Here is a 27,993-nt window from a genome sequence, read left to right as displayed (position 1 = left end):
CTAATATACACTGCAATGTGCTCCGGTACAGAATTTCTAAATTGCTCCAGAATGACGAGATCCCTCAACGCCCCGTGAGAATCAACGTCAGTTGCCGCACACCAGCGATCGAAATGTGTGGAAATATCTCGAGCAAACTCGAGGTGAGATTTAACACCTCTCTTCTCATTCCGAAACCTCTGACGATAAGCTTCAGGCACCAGTTCATAAGCCTTAAAAACGGCTGATTTTACTAACTCGTAACACAAATAGTCCCTGCCACTTAAAGACGAATAAGCCTCCTGAGCCCTCCCGGTTAACACACACTGCAATAATAACACGTGACGCTCAAACATCGGGAAAAAAATGTCTGGATCCTTTTCATTAAACCTGGGCACCAACTTCAAATCATTTAATTCGTCCACTGACCTCCCTGGGGCTCTGCTTTGACTTGATGGAACATCAGAAAAAAGGACATCAGCCGCCACTTTGCCCTCTCTAACCAATACCAGTTTCTCTCTCTCCAACTCCAACTTTGCCTGCTCAGTTTCCTGTCTCAATTTTTCCACAGACACCGCTCTTTTCAGCTCAATGCCCTTTCGCATCCTCTCCACGGCCAACTCTTTTTCCATCTCCAACTCTATGCGTAATTTGAGCAACTCCTTCTGCTGCTCAAAATTCAACCCGGCACTTTGAGCCATTATTTCAGGCGGAGGTAAGTCCCCTGTGCGCACGGAGACAGGAGCATCCACTACAGTGGCAAACACATAATTTTTTAGCAAACAAGCCCTTAAGTTCGCCTTCACTAACTCTTTTACTCTCTTATCGCCAACCTCATAATCATAGAACTCAGCTATTTTCACCAACTGTTCCTTGGTGCACTGATCCAAAAACCTTTCAGACGGTGCCGCCACAAACGCCCCCACAATATCCTCCATATTTATATGACAACCGCTATTCTTAGAGAGGAAATGCAATTTCTTAGCCCACCTGTGCACACAGTAGGAATGAGCAGCCCCACTTGCTGACTTCCTAACCACAAACTTACTAGGTAACTAACTCCCCCCCTAGTCTTCATGAGGCGTAGCGGTGGGTATTTATGCACTTACAGCCCGCTGGACCGAGAGAGGCTACCAGGTAACCGGCAACCCCCCTGACCCACGGAAGTGCTCCCGAGCAAGTTTAGGGAAAAGGGAAAGTGAAGCTCTAACCGCCGTACCCCAACACTATCAAGGCCCCCCCAGACGAAACCCAAAGGGGAAACGCCTCTTGAACCTACCAAGGGAAACACTCCTACAGGTATTGTACACACAGGCGGGACCATACGCGTTCAAAATAGTGGATACAACACCATATAAGGCCACATACGTCACTGTCATCCGAGGGAATCCCCAACACGTGACGTAACAGTCATATGGGCGATACTGCTCCCCGCGTCTTTCCCTTAAAAGAAACCCAGGCTACCAATTAGCCACGAACACAGGCTAACTCAGGTACAGCTAACGCCACACCAACCCAACTAACTCCCGGTTCTTACTCACAAACGATAGACGAGCCCCCAGTTGTTATGACCGGCCCGTTGGCCACAACAGAAAAACCAGGAGAGACCCTCAAAGTTTCCAATAATCTCCGCACTTTATTCGGCAACACCAAAAACAGCAGAGGGTGGACGAGGGGAAAGGATCACGGTGAGTAGCAGGCATGGAGAGTCATGACCGGCCGGTGACTCCGGGCAGCTAAGCTTAAGTAGCACCTCCGGCCAGGTGTCCCCGATCACGCTGATTGGCCTCTTCAGCTCCACCCCATCGCAGGACCTGCAACATTCACACCCACTCACAGGCCCCAGGCTCTGGGGCCGTCACAGGCACTAAGAGATGGGCTTAGTTGAGTTATAATGTTCTGTACTACTTTCTGACTAACCTGCTGAAGTACATCTCCCATCTGATTAGCAATCTCAGTAGCAAGGGCATCAGGGCTAGGAATAGCAGTGCTTGCATAACGAGGCTCATGTAAAATGCCTACAGAGGGGCTAAAAGAAGGGGCTACATCCCTACTGGCCAAAGTGAACCCTGGCGTACCCTGACTATCCCCCATTACAATACCACGCCCACAAACAGGGGTCTCAAACATAAGGGAACCCAACATTCCCCTCCCCCTGCCAAAACTAGTTCCCCCCAGATTAAAAGTCATCACGAAAAAGAAAAAAAAAGACAAAGATATTCAAAATACAAATGTCAAGCACAGATCAGTAGCAGAAAAAAAAAACTAAAACAAACAACACATGTGCTACATATATAGAGCCAAATTACTGTGTCCACCTGACAACACGGAGGAGCAGCAACAGCAGAAACAGTCCCCGGGCCAAGCTGAAGAAATCACTATCCAGCCGGAGAGTCGACGGGTCACGGCACCAATGTGACACTTGGGTCCTGCTTTGCTGTTGCTTTCTTGTACTTCACCGGAGTCAGTTTGAGATATCAATCAGCTTTTATTCTGCAAACCATGGAATAGACACACAGATCCACAGTTTAGCCACAGTAAAGTGAGATGTTGCTCCAAAGCTAAGAATCCTCTAACACTCTTACAGTGATCGTATAGTGGTATCATTTGTTTAGAGAAAAATGATTCTAAATACAAACATAAAGAAACCCAATAACATTTATTACAAACATAAAACAATTTAGTTTGTAATTGTGACAATAAAGATTAATCAAATTACTTAGATCAACAGCTCAAAATAAACATACCTGCAAACCATGGAATAGACACACAGATCCACAGTTTAGCCACAGTACAGTGAGATGTTGCTCTACAAAGGAAAGTTTCACATCAGTGACGTAAATGCCACATGCACTCCACGACGTTAGCAGCTAACTAATTAGCTGGAAAACGGCTCACTCAGTTTATGTACAAACAAACATTCATTATTTACACTGTTACATCGGCAGGCCACATCATGTAGACAGCCAGTCACCCTCTGTGAGGCAGAGTCAGACTCACATTTGTGCAGCGTTGCGTTCACAATACGTATAAAAAAAAATCCTCAGGCCAGCAGGCCACTTAACAGGCCAGGCCATCGGGAAACCTCCCGGTCCTCCGGATGGCCAGTCCGGGCCGTCATGACGTTTCCGCCGGCGGCCGAGTACCGGCATTTTACTGAGTACCGGCACCTTGCCAGTACTCAGTAAGAAGTGCGGGTACCACATGGGTAAAAATCAGAAGTGCCGGTACTGCGTACCGGTAAGTACCGGTGTCGGTACCATATGTGTTCGGGGTACCATATGTGTTCGGGGTCCGTCTCTTACCAATGACGTCACGCATTGTGATTGGCTGTACGGTAATTTACCCAGGGGTGCTCGGGGGCAAATCACATCTACAGATCAAGACGAAGCGAATGGAAGTACTCCCATACTCCTAGCGTGTGAAAATGTTTGTGAAAAACGTGTGCAAAGTCTCCGAAAACGGAGCAGTGGCTGTACGGCATTGGCTGTACGGCAACTCAAGAGGACCATCATACACGGTCAAATTCCAAACATTTGAACATAGCCTACACTTCATTCTTTACTTTGTCCGTTATTATATGTAGAAGATATTACTTTTTTCTCCGTCATGTTGTTTCCATAGCAACAACTTCAAACAGGAAGTTAACCTAAATTACATTTAAGACACTGCAACGAAAGTAACAAAAACAATGTAAAATCCTTTTCCGTTTCACAGAACACAAATTGGGTTATTTAAATAATTATGTTTACACTGTCGATTGTTATTTTTGGGGGACACACGACACATCAAATCACATCTACAGACGAAGACGAAGACGAATGGAAGTACTCCCATACTCCTAGCGTGTGAAAATGTTTGTGAAAAACGTGTGCTAAGTCTCCGAAAACGGAGCAGTGGCTGCGATGCTAGCTTTGCGGCTAGCGGTTAGCATTTTCAATGGAAATATACATCGAAACATCATGTTTCAGTAAAAACAAGGCGCCACTGATCATCTACTCTCATGCCACTTTCACACCAGCGCTTTTTCAGCTCCGGCTCGGAGCTGAAGCCTGAAAAGCGCCGGTTTTTCCTGTTCACACCGCAGCGGCGCCGGCTCTTAGCTCCGGAATCCCGTTCACTTCCAGCTCCAAAAAATTGTCGGTCTAGAGGCAAGAGCTTCGGAGCTAAGAGGTGGCGTCGCTTACGTCTCTCTTACGTCGAGGCGTGCAGGAAACTAAACCCACCTCCCCTGAACATGGGTCGACTGTCATGCCTGCCTACAAGCAGTAGTGCTTATACACACACTTTATAAAGTCAGGCAACACTAACCAGGCTTCGTATGATTCTGTTTATTTGTACCTTACTTTGACCATCCGTTCACTGTTATTGATCATTGTGGAGAGAGGCAGACGTGTTGTTTTGTATTATAGCAGCTATCGGATGGAATCAATACGTGGGCTGCACAGGTTGTCGTGTCCGACTATCACAAGTAGAATCATAATAAAAATACGCCGGTAAAATGTGCCTGTAGAAAACGGTTTATGCCACAATAGGATAGCAATAGCAAGTAGTCAGTTTAGCTTCGGTTGCTATGCTAACATCACCCATTTTATACCAGAGAAACTTTCATAACAGCGTTGTGATACCAAACAGCGTCAATTCAGACTGAGACACATTCACTTAGGCTATGGGGAACTGGGGATATGTATCAGCTGCTTGTGTGAGTCGGACAGTGAATACTTTAGAGCGGCCGCTGCAGTGTGAGCTAACCGGGAGCTAACGGAGGAGAATAAACTCCCGTGGAAGAGCAGCCAACACTGGGGTCGGTAAATGCCACAGAAACAAATTAATAAACAATGAACCACGGCACTCTGGAGCAAAGTATAAGGTTGGAGAAGTCGTTATTCAATTTATTCTGGCTTCGTGTGATTAAAAGCAACACGATCATCGACCCGACGCAGTTCCCCGTTGTTGTGAGCGCTGTAATGCCGTTGGGGAGCAAATCAGCGATGTAAACGGTGACGTCATGACGCAGCAGCGGCAGCACCAGTCGGGTGCTGGGCGGTGTGAACAGAGCGGGAGCAGAAAAGGGAAACCGGAGCTGAACCAGAAAAGCTCTAGCTCGGAGATAGAAAGGGAAAAGCGCTGGTGTGAAAGCCGCATCTGAGACGATTCCAGGGATGCCTGACTTGAGTTTCTAGCACCAGGGAAAGTGGACAAAAGTGCCCCAGATCAGCCTCTTAATTTAACCAGGGCCTAGTGCTTGGCTTTGGGCATGACAATTGAGTATTTTATTACATATCTCAACTTTGGAGAGGAGTTGGGGGACAAACGACACATCAAATCACATCTCCACATCAAGCCGAAGCTAATTAGAATATTCTTGACTGCCTAGCCTTAGGCAATCACAATGCGTGACGTCATTGACGTCATGACGTCATTGGTAAGAGACGGACCCCGAACACATATGGTACCCCGAACACATATGGTACCGACACCGGCCCAATTCAAGCACTGCTCAAGAGGCATTTTGTTCAATTATTGTTGCTTAATTATTTGTCATTTTTCAAGCTACGAAATGTTTTCCTACGTTTGTCATGATAAATGATGTCTCAGGAATGTAGGGTTTGGGAATTATGGCAGTTTAAAAAAAATATATGAAGGCAATTCTCAAGATTTCCTACCCTCTAGCTGTGACATCACGCACTCTAGTTAATGTTAAAATCTGAAGAAAACCTCTTTAACAAGGTCTGAACAATGTTTAATATCTCTAAAAGTAAGAATCAGATTTAAAAGTTGTTTTACACGAATAATGTCAGAAAGATGTGTAACATTTTAAAGTTGGAATGAGGTTTCTGAGTGAAAGTATGAATGAACAGTTAACAGTTGAAGTCGCATGAAGATTTGTTGAAGTCTGAAGAATCTCTCCATTGACTTCAATGGTTAAAAATGTGATGTATTATGGGATGTATCTCTCGGAATTATGAAAGTTATGAATGAGAAAAGTAATAGCCTGCGATTCCCGACCGAGCTGAACGTTTTGATGTTTGAACCAGAGGTTTGAACGGAGTTTCTGCGATGTTCAATGTGGTAGGAGAAGAGGGCCAAAATAAGTCGGCGGAATAATGAACTTTTTGTGCGTAGAATAACAGATAGTTGGAATGCTGTTAACAGCATTCGCACTAAATTACGGTGTCCGACATTGTTTTAGCATAACTACACACCGACGCCACATTAAGTTTGGTGCATTCTGATTGGCGTAAACGTATAACAATCTTACTGTATTTACCTTTATTCTTAGCCAGCAGTTTAAGATGTGCCTCAACGTCGCCCGCTCTGGCCCCCGGAATGCATGTGACTGTGGAGGCTTCGGTCTCTAAATTCACGTATCTCAGAATAGAGCTACCAATAACCAGAGTTGACTTCTCAGCGGGTGTCTCGCTGAGTGGGGAATATCTGTTAGATACGGGAACGGGTTGGTGGGGACCTGCGGGTCTCGCTTTATGCCCCTTCTGAGCAGTCACCCCGTCTCCCTGCTGCTTGGGAATTGCCAGGGGACGGCTAGTAAGAGCTATCTCTTGCCGGTCTATACCGGCTAACATGGGTTTTACTGTAGCTGAGTTACTTTCTAAAATGCGGAGCCGGGCTTCTATGGCTATGATTCCCGCCTCCAACCTAGAAACTGTACTACATTTAACACATGTAGGCCTATCGGTACCAGTAAAGGACTGGGAGGTAGGGAAGTAGTAAGGGGGTAACCAAACATGAGACAGATAGAGCAGGAAATAGCACCCGAGGGTGGGGAAGGAGCCATGGCTAGCTATCAAGCTAAAGTAGCTACCGTTAGCAAACCCGAAAAGGAGTGTAAGCAACTGTGAAAACATGTATTTATTACATAAGACCAGGGTGAGAATGCCAAATGAAAAGAAAACTAAATGAAAAGTGTAGGGACAGGAAATTAATGAAAATGTTGAATATGAGTTTTCTTTTATGTCAACTGCATTGATGGCATTAGGGTTGAGGTAGAAGTCTTGAATCCAATCTCTGTTCAGAGTCGGGTGTACTGACCCTTTAACTGATCCAGTCCAGTCAACTTGTGGCCCGTGACATGTTTTATGAATTCTCCGGCCGAAGGTCCAAATAAACCGTCAGTGTTTTCCATCAAAGCTCCAGCTCTCCTCGTGTCTCTCTGAGTCCTGTTTCAATTGCTTCAGAAGTTTCCCCCACAGTTACTGTTGTTACATTAGTGTATGGAACACAAGTAGGAGTTTTGAATACTGAGTGATGATTATTGTCTTGCTAAATTTAAGCCTGCAAAGCACAGCAAAGGCAGAGGTCAAGTGTATTGCATTAATATTATGGGTAAACTTGGAAAATTATTCGTAATAAATGCGATCTATCCAACTCTCCTGAACGTTATTTCTCAGAAAGCTTCCCCAAACAGCCCACCCACCCCACTACCCCTCAATACACAAATAAACACACATACCCAAACACAATTATGACTATTTCATACACATCTATAAAAGGATATAAAGTTGAGGTGATGACGTGTTGGACAAACACGGCTCTAAACTGGCCTAACACTACAGACAGGTAATAATAAATAAAACAGTGTAGAGTGCTGAGAGTTAAAGTTGTGTTTAATGACTGACTGATGACTTGTGTTCACAGGTGGCGTGTAACAGGCGGTTAGCAGCTCAGCCCCCTTCAGCCTGTGTGCTGGAGGTCAGTGTGAGGGGGGTGAAGATCAGTGTCCAGGACCAGTGTCACTCTGCTCATAGGGTACGTGCACTACTCTATCTACATATCTTCACGTTCACACTTCTTCTAATCCAGCAATTGCAAGCTACTCAAAAAATAAATGTGTATCCAGTGTAAGTATGTACTTATTTAAGAAGGGACAATGCACATGAATGAACATGAGCACTTGAGTCCATCAGGTATGTGCCATATTTAGCCATAAAGGCTCATTTTCATCTGCAATCCCTTTAAGGTTGATGGCATTAAAGGGAAACATAGGGGAGCAAAGAAAGAAAACACAAGAGCTCAACACAAAGGCGCATTTGAAGCACAATTACAGCATATTATAAAACACACATGCACAAGTGAATGCACATGAATACAAACCTATGCGTAACACACAACACACACAAAAGCACATACATAAAAACAGATAAATGCTAATAGGCACAGAGAATTAGAAAAATATTTATATAACCCTTACTCCAGTTTATGACAGCATGTCCACTGTTTTACAGATTTGGAGAAAGAGTTGAGCGATTTTATGTTCCTTAGTTTTGTCAGTAGTGTTTTGCTTGATGAGTTTTCATTTTGTTTAATGAATCCGTTAAGCGTACAGTAGGTTGGGTAGACCATGAGACATTTTAAACACAAGTAAAATACCTGCACCATGGTGAGATATCTGCCACTCAGTGGAAATCTTGCAGTTAAATCATTAAAATGTGACATTTCTCTGTGTGTCTGTTTTTGTCAGGGAGACCAGTGTTTCCATTTCTTCCAGTTGAAGAACATCTCATTCTGTGGCTGTCATCCAAAACACAGCAAGTGAGTCTCACTACTTCATCTAGCACACTTGCATGACAAATGCATTAAACTAACATTAAAGTGTCTCTATTCTCACACTGTGTTAAGTGTCATCACATTTACATGACAATAATATACTGCTCTGTGTACTACAGCCTCCGTGTATGAATAAGTCATGCTGATTGTTGCCCGCAGGTATTTTGGTCTCATCACCAAACACCCTGACCAGCAGCGCTTCGCCTGTCATGTGATGGTTGCAGAGACAACACTACATCCTCTAGCTGAGTCTGTAGGGTAAGATATATTTTTATTCTATTCTTTGTTGTTCATTTTATACATATTTTGTGACTTTTACTATTGGATATCTGCTCAGTGGTGGAAAGTAACTAAATACAATTACTCAAGTACTCCTGAGGGAACCTTACGTTTTGGGGTATTTCTTTACTGTGCAACATTGAAACACTGCCTGTTTCTTAAGGCTTCATTAACAATACCTTTAGCAACAGAAAACTGCACTCATGATTCAAAGATTTAAAAATGAAATACTGTAGAGTAGAATAAATAATGTATCTCTACAGCTTGCAACATAAACCTTCTGTATACGTTAATATCCTAAGGGTTAGATTGAGCAGCCTGCTCACCTTAAAATTACATTCCCAATTACGCTTTGACGGATGTCATTTGTCCTGTATGTTTATGACGTATCAAAAAATAAGTTTGAAATCATATTTCACAAAGGTCTGCTCGTGTTTGTGGGCCGGATGACATGAGGGGGAGGAATTTCCATGAAATACTTGTGACCAGTTGGTTTGTCACTTAGCATCTTAATAGCTTATCCGCAGTTTACGAAGCAGGTATAAGAGTAATCAGTATAAACATTAACTTAAAATAATCTACCTGCTGCTGGAACCCATGGATGGAACCAGGGACCTTTAGATCTTCAGTCTAACACTCTCCCAACTGAGCTATTTCGGCACAAAAGACCACGATTTGGTGGACGACAGGCGCAAAAACTGAGCAACATCTCATACAAATATTACTTACGCTTTAATACTAGGTAGCAGTTGGGAATTCACTTATCCACATTTTACAAAGCAGGTGTAAGAGAAATCTATATGTACAACTTAGAAAGGCCCCAAATCAGACTGCTACGAGTGGGCAGATCCAACCATCAAGCACACCGAGGAGTCATCTAGAATGACCATCAACCAACTCACAACCTGGGAGTCACACACCTTAAAGTAAATGATTTCAAAACATTTGAAGACACTGTGTTAAGTGTCATTACATTGTCAACTCCATTTAATTTAGTCTGGCAACTTGTTCAATGTATCCCTTTCTGTACCAAAGGGACACTATCTTCCTTTGATACACAAACTTGACCTGTATCCTAAACAGTGTAGTTAATAATAGTGAGGTACACAAATATATGCTATCATCTGTCCTGATTCAAAAAAGCTATTGTCATTTCATGTACTAATGATCTCCTCTGCTGTCCCACAGGAGGGCCTTCCAGCAGTATTACAGGGACAACATTGGCTACTCCTGTCCAACTGAAGACATCTTTATTGAATAACCCCTCTCCCCCATCCACACCATGTCCTGAATACTCACTACTGTATGTGCACGTAAGCCTGGTCTTACACAGCGACCACTGATGTCTCTTCTTCAGAGTGCTTGCATGGGGGGTTTCTTTTCTTACCTGCATCCTGTAGTACAGAAATAGTTTTATTTTCTTGATCCATGTCATAATATACATTCCTCTATGGATGGTTAGGATCACATGACATGTTCCATACACTGACCAGAAATGTTTTCCAAAACCTAACCAAATACTACGGTGGCCCTGAAGTGCAAGTCAAAACAACATTTCACAAAACGCTACAGCATTTGAACTTTTACGGAAAGGGTATTCCTTTAGGGAGAACACTTCTTGTTCGTGATTGGACAGAGCCAACCAGCGAAGCACTGCTGTGATTGGTTGTTTTTGCTGCCAGTCAAGAAATGAAGCTTCGTGATTGGTCCGCACCCGACAGCGCCAGTATAGAGAGGCGAAGTCCCTCCCCTTCCGGTTGAGCTCCATGGGACCTTATTTCCGAAAAGTTATGCATTGAAGTCAATGGAGAGAGAAAGATTATCTTTCGATCCCGTTTGAATTGTGCCACGAATTACACATATGATGTTTATCAATTTGAAAGATAATTTTACAAGTCAAAAAAATAAAAACACTTTTTTTGTGTGAAACCGCTCAATGAACTACATCTCCCGTCTCGTACCACACACCAAGACGGCCGTCACGTTGGCATATTTCACTTCTTTCTTTCAGAATGAGGCGGAAAGTATTAAAAGAGGTGAAAATCACTACAAGTCTGGGCATGTTGAGAGCTGTACATACACACAAGGGGAGTTAGTCGGGACCGAGATTCTGGGATTTGTAGTCTTTCTAGTTGCATATTTTTCATAGTCTTATATTTCAACAGTTTTACGACAAACTGTGACTTTTTTGACATGGAAATTATTATTTAAGATTGACAAATATCATATGTGTAATTCGTGGTACAATTCAAACGGGATCGAAAGATAATCTTTCTCTCCCCATTGACTTCAATACATAATTTTTTCCGAAATAAGGTCCCATGAGTCCCACCGGAAGGGGAGGGACTTCGCCTCTCTATTTGGTTTGGTACTATTCAGCTGTTTCTGCACTCATTTTAAACTGAGTTGGAAAGAATGGAAGAAGAGATGGAAATCTTAAGGGAATATTTTAACAATGGATATTCATATGATGTTATCCTCGACATGCTGTCATCCCATCACCACAAAACATCAGCCGTTAGCTGCTAGCACACAGAGCTCACAGCTCCTCATATCTGTTCAGAAACTGGACAAAACTTAAACATGAACAAACCACAGACTCTCTGTGTCTTGGTGAATACAGTCGCTGCTTTATTTATGTCTTTAGGACGTTGTTGTGAGTGTGGACGGAGCAGCTACAGGTTAGTTTAGCCTGATCGATCCAATCTCCATTCAGAAAATACACATTTTAAAAGTGTTTTCGCCTGCCTTCTTGTCTGCACACTTGTCAAAGCATTAATTCATGGTTTTTACTAAACGGTATTAGTAGGCTATGTTGTTACTTCGGCATCATTTTGAAACGTGTATTACAATTAAATCACGGTAAAATATGTTCATTTAGTTGTAGTTGATATATCAAAGTATTTACATGGAGATAAGCCCCGAATATTCGCATCGCTCTAATCGCTCGAGTCTCACAGCGGTTGTCAGCTGTGTTTACTCCTGTCATTCAAACAAGACGCGCTGGAGAGGGGGCGGGGCTTATATCCATGCAAATACTTTGGTAGATACTAACTACAACAAAATGAACATATTTGACCGTGATTTAATTGTATTACAAGTTTCAAAATGATGCCGAAGCAACTACATACTGATACTGGTTAGTAAAAAACATGAATTAATGCTTTGACAAGTGTGCAGGCAAGACGGCAGGCGAAAAACCTTTTAAAATGCGTGTTTTCTGAATGGAGATCGGATCGATCAGGCTAAACTAACCTGTAGCTGCTCCGTCCAAACTCACAACAACGTCATACAGACATAAATAAAGCAGCGTCTGTAATCGCCATGACACAGACAGTCTGTGTTTTGTTCATGTTTAACTTTTGTCCAGTTTCTGAACAGATATGAGGAGCAGTGAGCTCTGTGCGCTAACAGCTAACGGCTGATGTTTTGGGACATGTCGCGCTGTCAGGTGCTGACCAATCACAAAGCGTCATTTCTTGACTGGCAGCAAAAACTACCAATCACAGCAGTGCTTCTCTGGCTGGCTCTGTCCAATCACAACAAGAAGTGTTCTCCTAAAGGAATACCCTTTCCGTAAAAGTTCAAATGTTGAAGTGTTTTGTGAAATGCTGTGGTGTTTTCTGAAATGTTGAAGTGTTTTCTGAAATGCTGTAGTGTTTTGTGAAATGTCGTTGTGTTTTATGAAATGCTGTAGCATTTTGTGAAATGTTGAAGTGTTTTCTGAAATGCTGCAGTGTTTTGTGAAATGTTGTTTTGACTTGCACTTCAGGGCCACCGTAAATACAAATATCTGAAATGTATATATGTTATGCATTAAAATGACGTGTATGCTACTACAGGTAGATATTAGATGTAAGAGCAGATATAAAACCTTTTGTGCTGTGGAGTTAATTTAATGACAGAAGGTTTGTATGATACATTTTTGAACTTGAAACCAGTGCTCAAATGAATAATCCTTTTATTGGAACAACATAATGAATGCACAACATATCTGTATCTGTAGTGTAAGGTTTAATGTATGTACATATGCTAAACATCCTCAAAGCCTATTCAAACATCTAAAAAAAAGTAGCTACTTAAATAAATAAAAACTCATGTGATTCATGTGGGCTTGAGTTTGAATTCAGTGTTGAATTGTGTCCAACCAGATTCAGACAAACATTTGCACTTTACAGATGTGGCTCCATGGATTGTCCTTGAATCAAGCCAAATGAGCAATAAGAGAATTAGAGAAAAAGCAAGACTGTGTGTTTATGAAGAGAGGGTAAATGTTCTGTCTTTAAATTAGCATCATGCTTTACTCCACAGTTATGAAGGGCTTCTTATTAGCAACAATCCCCCCTTCAGTTTAAAAAGCGTTGGAACATACAAAGAACAAAGGACCTGCTTGTTTTTTTGCAAAATATATTATAATATATCAACGAATAATTCTGTATCTTGTAACCCCTTGACTTGACAATCTACTGTTGAATACTGTTGGAGGCGCCTCATGTATCTCTTTACTGCTTTATGTTTATTTTCCTTCAAATGTGGTGCCAACCACAATCCCTCTATGCAGGGTTTCTCTGGTTGACCAATGAAATATGTTCTTCCTTAAACTCTGTGTAATAACAAGGCCCAAATGATTCTGTGCAATTTAGTATGTGTACAAAGATCAGAGTGTTGGGGGGTGGATCACTGTGCCGTCATGTCCATGTCTTTGCACATTACTTTCAGTTCAGACTTCTTTTGCATTGCCTGCTCAAATCTAGGACCAAATATGGGGTATAATAACAAGAAAGATTCCTTTCCAACAGTTACTCTTTAGTTTTCAGCCGTTTGAAGACTAGCTCCAGACTTATATCTGCGTCAATGAACATTTGTTTTGAAAGCATTGGATCAAAAGACAATGTGCAATTTATAAAAGGAACGTTCTTAGTGGTGAACAATGCGTTTACCTCAGCTCTATGGGGATTTTAAGTCTCTTTCCGCTCATTGCTTTGCTTTTCAAGCAAACTACACTCCCATCAAACTTTTTTCCAGAAGCAACCGGTAGCTTTTTTCTGCTAAAATGATTTGATAAACCCTCTGTACATTGCAGACCAAAAATGAACCGGCAGAAAGACATGGTAGACGTGTAAGGAGACTAATATTTGCTAACCTGCTAGCCACGTAACCTAAATGAAATGAATGCAGCTTTAAGATCCAGGAAGTGAACCTTTGGACCAGCGAATCAGAATACATCTGTTCATGCAGTTGAATTATATATTATAAAAGGATTTGAGCGTGTAAAGGCAATGGAAATGAAGCCTGAAATGTTTTATGTTTGAAAAACAGTGCCTATTTTGTTCTGGTGAAGTGGTGATGACTGTCCTCTGTAATAACCGTTGACTTCAGATGTCTCCAATCACAGAATCTAAATGTATACAACATCCCCATCTCATTCAGAAGAATAGTCTTGTAGCTGGATATGACTTGGTACACCTAAGATGGCTGCCATGGAATGTTAAATAATGTAACTGGGACTCAAGAGAGCAGAGATTAGGGGAACCAGGGTTTGACTGACTATGGAGCTGATGCATCAAAGACAAAGTAATGTATCATTTTGAGAATGATGAGCTGGTATTTCTGTGGAGGATATTTAGTCCCATGATGTCTCTGCTTTTGTTGCATTGGAAAGATACAAATACAGGGCACGATTCTAAAAACGTGATTACTGATTAGGGTTGAATATTTGATGGAATAGAGCTTCGGACTGAACATGTTGGTATTGATTAACAAAACGTGCCATCTGACCCCTTATAGAGTGTACTATCCACCACATGTTAATTTCCATGCCCACCATATGAGGTGTGCCACAGGAAGTTGTTCTGATCCACCCGAAAGTGTCCTTTCTATATATTCCACGTTTGTGATATTAACACCAATGGGATCACCTGTACATGACTTATCATCAATATAGATATATCCTGTAAAGATAATGTATGTATGTATGTATGTATGTTTGTATATAAGTTATTATTGTATGCTGTTGGTTTGACTAAACCTGGGTGTAACGCCGCATGATATTGATGTTGTAAACTGAAGAGACACAGAAGATGCACAAACTGGTGATACTGATGGTGATCATTCTGTCAATAAATCACATTTACAAATCCACTTAGAATACATTTTCTTTTGGAAACAAAGGATCTTATATTTATAGAATATAGGTATATTTACCATATATTTATTTATGATTTTTAACTTGCTCGGATTTACAATTGGCTACTTTCCAACAACCCACTGCAATAAATTGGAAGGCCAAACTTGAGTCCTATTTTTAATGTGTAGTAAAGTATGAGTATACTCTGGTGTGATGGAGTCTAGAAAACTAGGAAAGACTTTAAAAAAGGATATAAAGGAATTTCAAGGATAAAATAATAGACACGTGTAATATGTATTCAAATGTTGAAATGCATTTTCATATTCATACAAGCAGACAAAAAAACCCTGAGATAAATATGGACAGTGTTCAGCAACCTATTTTGCCTAATTAGACTTCTATCAACCAATGAAATCAGTTATATGAATAAAGATCAAAGAATGAAAGCCAGCAAGCATCCGTGCAGTATTCTGGAGACATTGGTAAACTACTTTTGCAAAAGTGCCAGAAGCTTTTTTTGCTTTTTTTCAATTTGTGGTAAATGTCCCAACAGACACCATGCATGTGTTTGATTTAAAGAGCCACTATTGATTTAACACATAGTGGTCAGATCAATGTTCATGGTAAGTAGCATTCAGCCTGGGAAAACATTTTCTATCTAGGAAACGAGAACTAATGATGTCATCAAATGTATCTGGACAGCACTACACATTACAACAGAAGCCTGTGGTAAAACTGGAGGTAGAGATGAAAAGATGCCCTTGGTTGCATTATGGGAAATGTAGGTTGTAAAGTTGGCAGAGTTTGGGATTAAATGTCAGGATATGTTGGACTCAGCGGGGCCCATTGGGAGTTTACCTGTTTCTCTAGTGTTCTTTATTGAGGTGCTATATAATAATAAAGCTTTATTTATATAGCACGTTTCATAGAGCACATTTACAAAATGGCACACATCTCAAGTTAAAAATGAACAAGAAATTCCCCTCAGATCAGATGTTGAAGGTCTCCGATCATGCTATTTTTAGGCATATATTATAGGTCTCAGATATGTAAAAAAAATATAAAAATCATGTCTATGGTGTGTTTTGCTCAAAATACCAAACAAATCACCCATTCTAGCCATGCCTCCCTCTATTTTAGACCTGTTAGAGAAGTGCTGATTTTGGGTCCTTAGCTGCAAAAAAACAAAAAAAGAGGGGGTGGGAGCTAATGCCTGCTCGGAATTATACCGAGAGATTCTCAGCTAAACGCTGCCGTGATTAAACGCCATATCATGTTCAAAACCACATCAAGCATTATTTCTGAAACAGTATGGAGCTCAAACTCTTTTTCTCTTGCGGGTTTACCACAAGGTGAGTACCTTTTTTTATTTCCTGCTTTTTTACACATATTCTCTCCAGTACAGGTAAGCTCTGAGTGTTAGCGATGCTTGCTAATGTAAACAAAGAACATATTACGTCCAAAACACGTCGGGCATTGTTTCTGATAGCAACGTTTCTGATAGGGCCGTGAGCGTAAAGCCAGCCCACATTTCCGATAATACGTCATATCGGACGCAAATCTGGATCAGCTCCGCTGTTCCCCCGTTTTCAGAGATGTGGGTACGGAGGAAAAGAGAGAGGGTTTTATTTTCCGACACTTTGTGAGTTCCCTGACACACCAGAGACACATAATTATGTATTAAAGACATAAACAATTGCATTTTGCATGATAGGACACTTTTAAGACCTTTTCAGATACATGCAGCATAGCAGGGTTAAGAGACACAAGAAGGTAAAAGGTATGAGAATACAAATAAAATACAATAAAATAAATATTGATTCCTCTCGGAAAATAAGACTAAGTGAATCGATGGAACAATATGAAACCCTATAAAATAAAGTAAACATATGTGTCCAACAAAAATAAAAAAAGTTAAAACCCTCTAAGACCTATACAATAAATTAAAGAATATAAAAGTAGGTAAATAACAAAGACTAAAGGCTAATACAAATCTAAAAAGATGTGTCTTTAGCTGTCATTGAAAAATGTCCACTGAGCTGGCCTCTCAGATATTTCCTGGTAGGGTGTTCCACAGTTTGGGGTCGAGTGGATAAAAGCTGCCTCACACATTTTATTTTGGGGGACTTAAGGGATATTAAAAAGCTGAAGAGGACCTCTGGGCTCGTCCAGGGACAGAAAACGAGACTGTGAGATACGTGGGTACCAAACCATTAAGAGCTTTAAAAACCAGTACAAGTCAAATCAATTCTAAAAGACACTGGCAGCCAATGTAGTGCAGCTAAAACAGAGTAATGTGCTCTCTTGTTTCTGTTTTTTGTTAAAAGCCTGGAGGCGGAGTGCTGGATAATTTGCAGCTTTTCGATATACTGTTTTGGAAGACCAGCAAAGAGTGCATTACAGTAGTCCAACCTACTTAATATGAATGCATGAATAAGCTTTTCAGCGTCTTGTTGGTTTGAAAATAGGCGTACTTTGGCAATATTTCTTAGGTGGAACAAATATATAAAGTCACTTGAAGACCCCATCAGAGTCAGACAGCAACACAAATGGTCCACATCAGGCCTCACAGTTATATGTTTTTATTCACAGTGTAAGTCAGGATATTCATTTTACATTCACATAGTAAGGTTTATGTAACTATATCCAACTAAGAAGGCAATGAATGTAAAGTGTAAATGTATGCTGGAGCTGTTCAATGTGTCAGTCCTTTCTTCAGTGTCTGTTCCTCAACATGCTGAGCACAGCAGATGGACGTGTAGAACATGCATCACTACACTCAATGGTTGTTAGAATACGTTTGACTTTTTCCATGAAAGCTTTAGTGTTTATGTCCAGTGTTGTGTCGATCCTTTAAAAAGGGAGGGATATAAAGCAGCAGGAAAACCGTCCACCTACAGACCAGTAGGTTAAGTAGCAACTAACCTACAATACCTAGAACTACTTTACTGATTAGGGTTTCAGAATGGTATGATATCAGTGCATGACAGAAACTGGGTTTCAGGGAAAACTGTGAATAAACACACTGTAGCCTCAGAGCATTATCATGTCACATGACCACACAGCACATATGCCCCTTTCACACCAACGCGGTTCCAGGGCCGGTTCGGAGCTGGAGCTTGAAAAGCACCGGTTTTTCCTGTTCACACCGCAGTGGAGACGCCTCTAAGCTCCGGAATCCGGTTCGTTTCAAGCAACAAAAAGTTGTCGGTCTAGAAAGCAAGCACGTCACACTTACGTCGGAGGCGGGGGAGGGGCGGAATCAACCTCTAACAACAACAAAAAGCCTGCGTTGTATCCAGTTTGTACACAACGATGGTGAAACTTAACAAGCAACAGTGGTCCACTGAAGAGACCAGCTACCTACTGGGAATCTGGTCTTCCGAAGAGGTACAGAGGAAGCTGGAGGGGAGCATGCTAGCTAGCTCTAACGCCATCGAATAGGACGTATATTTACCTCGTCGTTGAAGTTGATGATTGTAAAGAACTTTTGAATGTAGCATGTAACGACTGTAAAGTTGGTAGTAAAGTCGTCCCATTTCTTCCATTTAGACAGAGCAAAACCAAAACAAGTAGCGCTTCAATACAATCGGCCATTATTGTTGTTGTCGTTGTGAGGGGTTTATGAAGCAGGCACGCAAACGGTTACGTCATGACGCAAACGATGACGCAGCACCAGTCGGGCTCTGAGCGGTGTGAACAGAGCGGGAGCTGAACCGAAGAACCGGTTCCGAACCAGAAAAGCTCAAGCACGGAGCTAGAACGGGAAAAGCCTTGGTGTGAAAGGGGCAATAGAGAACAATGAGAAGCATCAACAGTGGATCTGATGTAGACCGTTCTTCCTCTGGATAACTCTCTTCTTGACAGCAATGCTGGAAAAATAGAAGACTGGAGTGATCTATCACAAGGTTGAGTGTTCTCTTGCACAGCTGTCCTCTTATCCACTGTCAGTATATGGATCTATATAGCAAATAATGGGCAAGACAGTTTTGAATGTTCCATTCAGCCGCTGTGTATTTGGGAATGAAGCTGAAAGGTGAGAGGTCAGTTTTCAGAGGAGTCCGTCTCCTCTGTGGAGCCATCACTTTCCACCTCTATCCTCCTTCTGTGGTGGATGTTCCTTCTGGGGGAGGCCTTCCTCTGCAGCATCTCCTTCAGCCCCCCCACCGCACTGCCGCTGCTGTTGCTACCAGGACTCACAGAGATCTGGGCGATTCTGGACGGTGCAGGACAAAGTAAGAGATATTAAGAGAAGTAAAAAAAACTGTCAAAATAAAGAAAATAAAACGAGTTGGCTAGCCTCCTGTGCAGCATCCCGTTTTCCTTTTTGATACACGGGAGTGTTTGTGTGTGTGTTCTCTCACAGTTTGTCCAGTTCCTGGTCCATTTCTGGGTCAATCAGAAACTCTGTCTTGTTGGGTAACGCTCCTGCAGAAAGAGGGCAGAAAAAGACATTAAACACTGCCCAGCACTTAACGGCTGTTACAAAGTTAGCAACTAGCTGGTAAACATAAGAGAGGATTCAGAAGCTAATGAGTCCTAAAAACAGAGCGAAGAGAGTAGATGTGGAAAATCCCTCTCCCACCCCCCTCTGCCTGCTCCCTCCTCCTGCCACCCTGGAGGGGCGGAGCTAGCTAATCAATAAAGGCAGCCAGCTCACCTGTGGGAAATCCTTCCCCCCATGAACAAAGAAGTTGGCTGGCCTAATGCAACTCCTGAGCACCAATTGTTTGTCAGAGTAAATAATCAGTACGTTTTATTTTGCTTTGTATTGTATTCTCATAGCAGCTTGAGTAGTTTATCTCCCTATATTCTGTACCGTTTAGATTGCATTTAGTTACCTTATTTCTACATTTCATATACTTGTGTAAAAAGATAACTGCTTTGCTGGAATATCACTTGAAGTATGAATATTACAATTAAGACAAACTAGAATCAACAAATTACAACAAAAACAATGATCTGGAACTCCTGCCTCCATGTGCTCATCTTTAAATCCACTGCGTTGACTGTTAATCCTTGAACCAACCACCTTCACAACCCTCAATATTCTTCAGTGGATATTGGAGGTACAGTCATGAAATGGACAGAAAGAAGACTACAAATGAACATTAATGTTCCGTTTCTTTTTCTGGAGGTGTATAGGTCTTACTGCTGCAATGGCCTCAAGTGGCCAAGAACATTCATTAATGCAGCTTAAAAACATGACACAAAGCTAGCTTTCCATGATGATAGGCTGAATTCACATTTACAATAACTATTTATCTATACAACTATTTAATTTATCGGATTAAAAAAATCTAAATTTGCCATGTAGTAGGTGGACATACCCTTGAATGCCTAGTTTAAAATAATGAATACACCTACCAATAGCTTGGTTGATGGCTTCATGTTTAGCCAGGCTCATTAGGAAGCTGTAGTAAGAGATTCTGTTGGTCTGTTCCAGCACTCCCTTCATACAGGACCTTGGAGGATGACTACACAAACACAACACATAATACTTCAATCCCCTTCTGGTCTTATTTTCTTCCACACATGTTCCCCTTTTACACTGCGGTGGTTCCAGGCCCAGTGCTGGTGCTTCCACTGCACCGGAGCCCTACTCTCCGCCCCGAAAGTTGCTTTCACTGAGGCACCCTCTATTGAAAGGCAGGCACCAAGAGCTGAGAGCAACATAAGTCTTCAGCTTACACACGTAGGGGGCGGAGAGGTTGTTTTGAACAGCAGCATATCACAAACCTTTCTTTCTTGCTTTCATATGTATTGATAGGAGAACAAAAATCAGGTTTAAGGTGTAATTAATACATTTACAAGTTGTCATATCAGACTTTCAGAAAATATATCATAGGGAAAATACTCCTGATAAACCAGCAGAGACAGCTAATGCCACAATGATAGCAACAAGTACATACTCATTCAAAGTATTTATGATAAATAATAGATTTGCGTGTACACCATGTATGTTCTACAGCGTGGAGTTTTATATCATCCGTGAATGAATACAATTATTATTTAATGTTTATTATTGATTGACTGGCTAAGGTGGCTAGGCTAACATCAGATGTAGAATGAGAAACTTCACTTTATACAATCCTTTAATTACGACATGATGTCGTCAAACTTGTAAAGGTGAACAAACCATGTAATCTGCTATCACAACCAATGTAGGGCACCCAGCGCTGCATGAGTTCAATGTGGGGCCCCTCTGGGCTGCATGAGTTCAATGTGGGGCCCCCCAGGGCTGCATGAGTTCAATGTGGGGCCCCCCAGGGCTGCATGAGTTCAATGTGGGGCCCCTATGGGCTGCATGAGTTCAATGTGGGGCCCCCAGGGCTGCATGAGTTCAATGTGGGGCCCCCAGGGCTGCATGAGTTCAATGTGGGGCCCCTATGGGCTGCATGAGTTCAATGTGGGGCCCCCAGGGCTGCATGAGTTCAATGTGGGGCCTCCAGGGCTGCATGAATTCAATGTGGGGCCCCTCTGGGCTGCATGAGTTCAATGTGGGGCCCCCAGGGCTGCATGAGTTCAATGTGGGGCCCCTCTGGGCGGCATGAGTTCAATGTAGGGCTCCCAGGGCTGCATGAGTTCAATGTGGGGCCCCTCTGGACTCTCTACACTGACGATTGTCGTACCAACACACCAAATCAATACATTATTAGGTACTCTAACGATACAGTGTTAATATCTCTGTTAAGTAACTCACACAACATTGGGCTGTAAATCAAGTGGTTGAGTGATAATAATTCTTCTGAGATTAATAGCAAAAAAACAGAGAAAAATGTGTTTGGCTCACCATCTGACTCCCATACAGTCCCCATTGTAATACTTGCAACAAAGAATACAACAGTTACTTCCATATCAATATGTGGGCGCAGTGATACCATCTGGTATCCTGGAAAGATCTAATTGAATACACCTACCAAAAGGACAAAATAAATCATTTTGAAAACTACCTTTTCTTTTCCCATCTAACACAACTTAGGTCTTTCAGGGCGAGTAGACAAATTATTCTTTAATTTGTTTACATCTCTGATTTTCACTGTTCTTCAGTATTGCAATACTAAATGCTACAAGTGTTTGTCTACTGCTTTAAAACTGCTCCACCAGCTGAACACCTGCTCAAAGATTATAGGTAAACCCTGTGAGAGACTTTAGGCATCAGCCTACCATAACTACATATTAACATCATCTCTGACCCCAACCAAGATTCAAGGCTTTTGTTGTCATTCGAACATAGCTACAGTGTAGTTATGTGGATGGAAATCTTAGGTCACAGGCTCCTCCAACAGTGCAAAACAATAAAACTGATACAATAGTGCAAGTAAATACAATAAACCATGTCCTGAACAGTGAATATGAAATGTTACCATCAAATTGTAGTTACGGGGTCCCAATAAAGTAAGACTGAAGCACTCCTTTTCTTTTCCTTGAATCTTGTTTTAATCTTTGTCCTTGATTGATGTTGCAAATGGAGCTGCTGTGATGCAAGAAAAATGTCAGACTGGATCTGACAATAAATCATTATCGTATCATATCCTATATATATATACATCAGTGGCGAACCGTGTCTATCACAACTGGACCTTCTGTAGACACCCCCCCCGCGGCGTTATAATGTCCGTCTTTTCACTGAATTGTCGTCTTGAAAAGGGTACTCCCAACAATTTCACAACAACTTCATCTTCACCTGTTGCACTTGTCATTTCAACGTTAAAAACAATAAAACGGCATGAATTGCTTCGTCGCATTCTTAGATCCTCTGTCTCGAGCCAGTTAACTAGAGTACCCTGGAACCGAGGGAAACTCTGAAAGAACACGCCCATTGGCTACAAATCAATATATGATTGGTTGATCAAACTGTCAGTCCAAACGTACGCTCTCATTCAGTGCAACGGCCAGGGCATTCTATCAGGATGTAGAATACCTTGGTTGAAGGATATTCTACCCAGAGACCCAGAACAAGATCTGATTGGTTGCTTTCTTTTCTAACACAAAACCACTGAAATGCGTAGTGCATGGTCCGAGAAGGACAAACCAATCAACGTAACATTGTAATATTACTGATCAACAACACAGATACCATTCTCATTTATTCATTTTATTACATTTTATTTATTTAATTAAATCGATTTTTTGTTTGTTTTATCTGAGTGTTCCAGCGTATTCTCTGAATATCTTGAAGGCCCTGACGGTTCGCCACTGATATACATATATATATATATATATATATATATATATACAGTGTTTCCCCTACCATGGTCTTGGAGGGGCGCTGCGCCCCGCCAACGGAGCCCCGCCAACGGAGCCCCGCGCCCCCCCTGAAATTCAAGGTGTTTATTTTTTAGAATTTAAAAAAATATATATATAGCACCAAATTGCAACTAATCTATATCTGCTGTCACTTTTCACATTGATCATGCGCTCTTTTATTAAATAAACGCTTTCATTTTAATTTGTGAGTTTAGTGTTTTTGACCCTAAGAAACACTGATGCATTAATCAATAACAATAATCCACAGCTCCTCTCTCTGCTCCAGAGGATTTAAAAAAATATATATCCCAATGCCAACCCCCCCCCCCCCCCCCCCCCAGGCTGCACCCCCCCAAAGCAGTAGACCTAGGGGAAACACTGATATGTAATATATGATATGTAATATGATATGTAATGAAGCAAAACCTGAAAAGCAATATCCCTTTTCATTTTCCAACTGATGGAGTGAGGACTGGAATGTGCAGTGTTTGTGTTCACCTGTGTTTGAACCTGTCACAGAAGGCATCTACACACTGTGCTAGAGTGGAGGGCTCCACTCCGTCCTGCTGCTGCTCCCTGTCGCTCTCCTCTGCAGCCACAGGGGGGAGCTGCTCGATGGAGGTGGACGTGGGAACAATGACGGTGTTGGGACTCTTCCCTGCTAACAGATCCTGATAAATCACCAGCACGCTGTCCAGGAACTCTACAGAAATATGGCACATCGGGCAATCAGGGGGAGGATATTCATTTTTTGCTTACTAATGGACAATCCCTCTCTCACTATGGGTAGTTAGTGGGTTGTATTACAATTTTCTTATCAGATAACTAAACTTAGAATTGATCACAGAGAGATCACAGCTTGTTATTCTAAAAAGACTTCATCAATCAATGAATGTAACCATATTGGGCCAATCAACAGTCAACAATGAAAATGCCCACGGTTAAACATATAAAATGTGGATAACATTTAATATACCATAGAGAATAAAATACAACAGTTTGATTTCAATTATATTGTAAAATATTTGGAAACATATACAAATCATTCACCCACCCTAAATATTAAAGGTTACAGCCAAACTGATTGAACAGAGTACACGAGCCCGGACATACTGTGGACGGCCATATTAAACAGTTCTATTGTACCTTTGTAGTAGAACTGTAGCTGGAAGGCAAAGAGGAAGTCAGAGAAAGACATCAGGTAGTCTATGGCGTCGTCCATCAGCACAATTCTACAGGACAAGAAAGGAAAAGCTGATAACCAAGTTTACAGCAATCTGCTGTCAACCTGCACAGTTACCTGCGGATTAAGGGACCCAACCATCCTAACTTAAGATAACTTAATATAAAAGTCAGAGCTGTATGCAACATGAAAATACATTAAAATAAATGATTCGGTCCATATGGCTCAAAGTTAACACTTTATTCATAGGTCAGTTACAGGGTATAGCACTGCTCTGTACAATATACACAATATATAACTACATGTTGATGACTGCACTGTACTGTACTTTAATAGACATCCTGTTTACTACACTATGTACCTCAGAATAATCCTCATAGTTACTTGAACTTGAATATTTTCAAAGCTTGTGATATTAAACTTGTGGTCACCAAACTAACAAAGGTGGGACGTCTGTGGATTGGTGAACAACAATACAAAGAAAGCCTGGTCAAAAGAGTTTGGGATGAAATAATAAATTGTGTTTGAGCAAACAATCAGTAAGTTGTCCAAGGCGTGTCCGTGTACCTGGCTGCATTCTGCACCGGCTCCAAAGGGAAGTCTGGACACAATAACTGCAGCAGAGACCTGTACTCCAGCATGGAGAGCAACTCTGTCATACAAAAAGAACAACAGTGAAGAACATCACCCAAATGAAGTTATGGTTTACACATTCACTTACTGGAAAGGTGTCAAGAACAATGTTTTCACCCATGCAAATGACTGATGATCAGAATATTTAAATGTTATCGACAATCACTTAACTCATGTCAAGATAAACCTAGTCTAATATATAGAAAGGGTCAATTATTTAGGGGCAGAACAGATCAGTTTACATTGCAGTTGTTCTAGCTCTCTCACCACCACTCTTGCCGATCTGTCTGTAGCATCTCCAGAAGACTCTGATGAAGGAGGCTCTGTTATGTGGAGTGGCCATGATGTAGCTATACTCTCTGAAGAGCACGTGATTACTGTTCTTTACACTGCTGAAACTACAAAAACACACAAATTACAAAAGGAACCAAATGTAGTAAGTAATATGCATTACTGGCTTTCTGCATTCATTCTATAAGGGTTTTTTAAATACTAACATGTGTGCAGATTAACATATAGGAGAACACACACATATAATAACATCATGCTTTGTATGGTTTGAATATCATGTGTGTGGAGTAGAGCTATGTCAAACCTTTTCCACGGTCTGCTTTCCAGACCATCAGAATAACCCTCCTGATACCTGCAGATAAGTGTGTGTGTGTGTGTGTGTGTGTGTGTGTGTGTGTGCGCATGCGTGCGTGTGTGTCTGCGTGTGTCACATACTATTCAGCAAAGTAGCGGATCACCCCAAAATGGGTATATTCTTCCTTATGTTCTAGCAGCTGGCTCACTGCATCACTCAGGTAGAACAACACGTTGCTGTCCGCTGTGAGACAAATGAACAGTCACACACGCGCCGATACAAATACAAATGTTTTTCTTGTTTTATAACAGATAGTTAGTTTTAATAAATTAATGACGGCATACTGATGCAGCGTGATAATTTGAAGGGAAAATGCACAGTAAAGAGGTGCTAGCTAAAGAGCTCAGCTGTTAGCACAGCCGGCTAACACCTACCGAGGTACTCGTTATCTGGGACGGCCGAACTGAACCGGTTCATCGTGGTCGTCCTTTCAGGAGATAACGGTGACATCAACATTGATAACATAGGTATGAACACAAGTGTTATACAATTAATTGTTCTAGCCTTGAGATTTTGCTAAGCAAATTATAGTACTGACTGTTTTGTTCTAGGTTCGAATGTGGCCTTCCACAAACCAGCAGGGTGTTGTGAGTTACATTAATGAAAGCCCCCCGAACAACAAAGCACACAAAGGTTCCCTTTGCGTTACATCTTAATAATAATGATAATAGGCTTAATAGTAATTTCAATATAAATACTACAAATTATGTATTATTATTTTTATTATAAAAAGAACAATATACAACTGGGTTTCATTATGGCTACGGTACTGTTTATTTTAAATGCATTGTTTGGACCGCAAAAATAGTAACATAGTCTAGGCCTATATGTCAATATAATGTATTAAGGAAGCGTTTACCTTAAATTGTAGCTAGTAATGATACACACATTCAAATATATTTGTGTCACTTGTGTTTTTATGATTATCCTTCAGTAACATGCCTGTTAGCCTAGTCTGTGGTAAATCCGATGTAAAGGCTAATGGAGTTGTTCATGGACTTCACAAAGGATTAAAACAAGGTTGTACTTGCAACAGAAAATGACACCTTTCCCTTTTTTCACTTTCTTATGCAAAATACATAGGCCCTTCTCATTTAACTAATTACCCCTCCTCGGTTGCGGTCGAATAGTCCATTTAGCTTAGGAACCTTCCTAACGGAGTGAAATGACCCGGACGTCAGTAGCAGCCAATTAGTGAAATGAGAAAGGGCCATAGACTGAGGTCCAGTAGCTACAACAGTAATGCGTAAAGCTAAACCACACTAACGTAGGGAAAAATAGACCTGAACATCAGATGCAAGGATTTGTATAGTTACAGGAGGGGCCTTATTTTAAAGCAGCCAGTGAAATCTGTTCGGGGATAAGGGAAACATGCGATGGTCCAATCGGCAAAGGAATGTCATCCTTGTGGGGAGGGTTAGAGTTCAAATGCGACCAATCAATGACTTCGTTTAGTGAAAACTAAGGTTCCGCTAATCGCGAAATCCAATCTGCAATACGCAAATCCAACAACTATGTGGGGTGCACTTCTGTTGTGTCCTAGTAGGCCTATATATTTTATTTTTCATGCGGTGAGGTTGTATACACATTGTATGGATTAAAGAACAGAGGGATGTAGGCAGGGTTGTGGTCGGGTCTCCACCTCTCCACTCCTTCTCTGACTCTCCGCCCTTTGAATAATTTCAAAAGCTGCAACAAGTTGGACATAAAAAGCAGTAATAGGACCGGAAGTGTGTTAATTTGTCTTTTAAACAGTGGCCATAAACAAAGAAATAAATAGTTTCCCGCATTGTTGATTAATCTAAGACATTAACGACCACACACTGTATACTGTATGGTGATTCACGCTATACCTTCTATTCACTTTAAAAACGTTGAAGCTGTCAGTTTTATTTAGAACCGGAAGCTGTGCATCTTCTTGTAGGCAGTATCAACGCTTTATTTTGTTAGCATCCCGTTAGCATAACATTAGCTATATCATCTTTGTCCGGATGATTGTATTGTTTTCAGTGATCCTGTAGGTCCTATATGTGTGGGCATTTATATGTAATGCGCTCTATATTCATTGCGGATGCAAAATAGCTGATAGATGAACGGTGAAGCTTGATAGATTTTGACGGCTGTTGCCTGCCGTTGCTATAGACGCTTATTTCAAAAGATGGCCGTGTCGCCCAGAATGCACCGCGATCCCCATTTCTATAAAGATCGACTGGGCTTGTCCACAGTAATCCCATTATCATCTCCGTCTAACTGGACATCCAGCATCGTTTTGTCTCTTAGATTCACACACAGGTAACCCAGCCATATACAATCATTTTCTAAATATAGTGA

General features: G+C 41.4%; 3 protein-coding genes across 14 annotated transcripts in view; 2 read left to right on the top strand and 1 right to left on the bottom strand.

Moving 5' to 3' along the window:
• Positions 1–10,425, top strand: part of LOC117553250 (C-Jun-amino-terminal kinase-interacting protein 1-like) — a 97,221-nt gene extending 86,796 nt beyond the window's left edge. For both annotated transcript variants that reach the window (XM_034227114.1, XM_034227113.1), the window contains exons 9-12: positions 7,636–7,746; positions 8,459–8,529; positions 8,704–8,802; positions 10,012–10,425. In XM_034227114.1, coding sequence (XP_034083005.1) covers positions 7,636–7,746; positions 8,459–8,529; positions 8,704–8,802; positions 10,012–10,084 — 354 coding nt within the window. In that variant the 3' untranslated portion in view covers positions 10,085–10,425. The remainder of the gene's footprint in view (positions 1–7,635; positions 7,747–8,458; positions 8,530–8,703; positions 8,803–10,011) is intronic.
• A 7,091-nt stretch (positions 10,426–17,516) lies between these two features.
• Positions 17,517–26,913, bottom strand: cunh11orf49 (chromosome unknown C11orf49 homolog). 4 transcript variants are annotated; one of them, XM_034227140.1, is made up of 10 exons: positions 26,769–26,913; positions 26,037–26,089; positions 25,743–25,845; positions 25,284–25,414; positions 24,951–25,035; positions 24,347–24,432; positions 23,699–23,903; positions 20,318–20,427; positions 19,315–19,378; positions 17,517–19,166 (listed from the first exon to the last, which is right to left on the bottom strand). In XM_034227140.1, the coding sequence occupies exons 1-10, from the start codon at positions 26,795–26,797 to the stop codon at positions 18,995–18,997; spliced, it is 1,038 nt and encodes a 345-aa protein (XP_034083031.1). In that variant the 5' UTR covers positions 26,798–26,913; the 3' UTR covers positions 17,517–18,994. The 4 variants fall into 4 exon arrangements, with proteins under 4 accessions (XP_034083031.1, XP_034083033.1, XP_034083032.1 ...); XM_034227142.1 differs by lacking the exon at positions 26,769–26,913 and adding an exon at positions 26,522–26,749; XM_034227141.1 differs by lacking the exon at positions 26,769–26,913 and adding an exon at positions 26,201–26,470.
• Positions 26,914–27,802: 889 nt separating this feature from the next.
• Positions 27,803–27,993, top strand: part of ckap5 (cytoskeleton associated protein 5) — a 91,671-nt gene continuing 91,480 nt past the window's right edge. For 7 of the 8 annotated variants that reach the window (XM_034227040.1, XM_034227036.1, XM_034227039.1 and 4 more), the window contains exon 1: positions 27,803–27,954. The gene's annotated coding sequence lies outside the window, so the exon portion shown is untranslated. The remainder of the gene's footprint in view (positions 27,955–27,993) is intronic. The other variant, XM_034227041.1, reaches the window with a different exon arrangement.

This window comes from Gymnodraco acuticeps, unplaced genomic scaffold (assembly GCF_902827175.1).
Source record: "Gymnodraco acuticeps unplaced genomic scaffold, fGymAcu1.1, whole genome shotgun sequence".
In the NCBI taxonomy this organism is placed as follows: domain Eukaryota; kingdom Metazoa; phylum Chordata; class Actinopteri; order Perciformes; family Bathydraconidae; genus Gymnodraco; species Gymnodraco acuticeps.
Note: the sequence above shows the minus strand (reverse complement) of the source record. Positions and strands in the feature narration are given on the sequence as shown.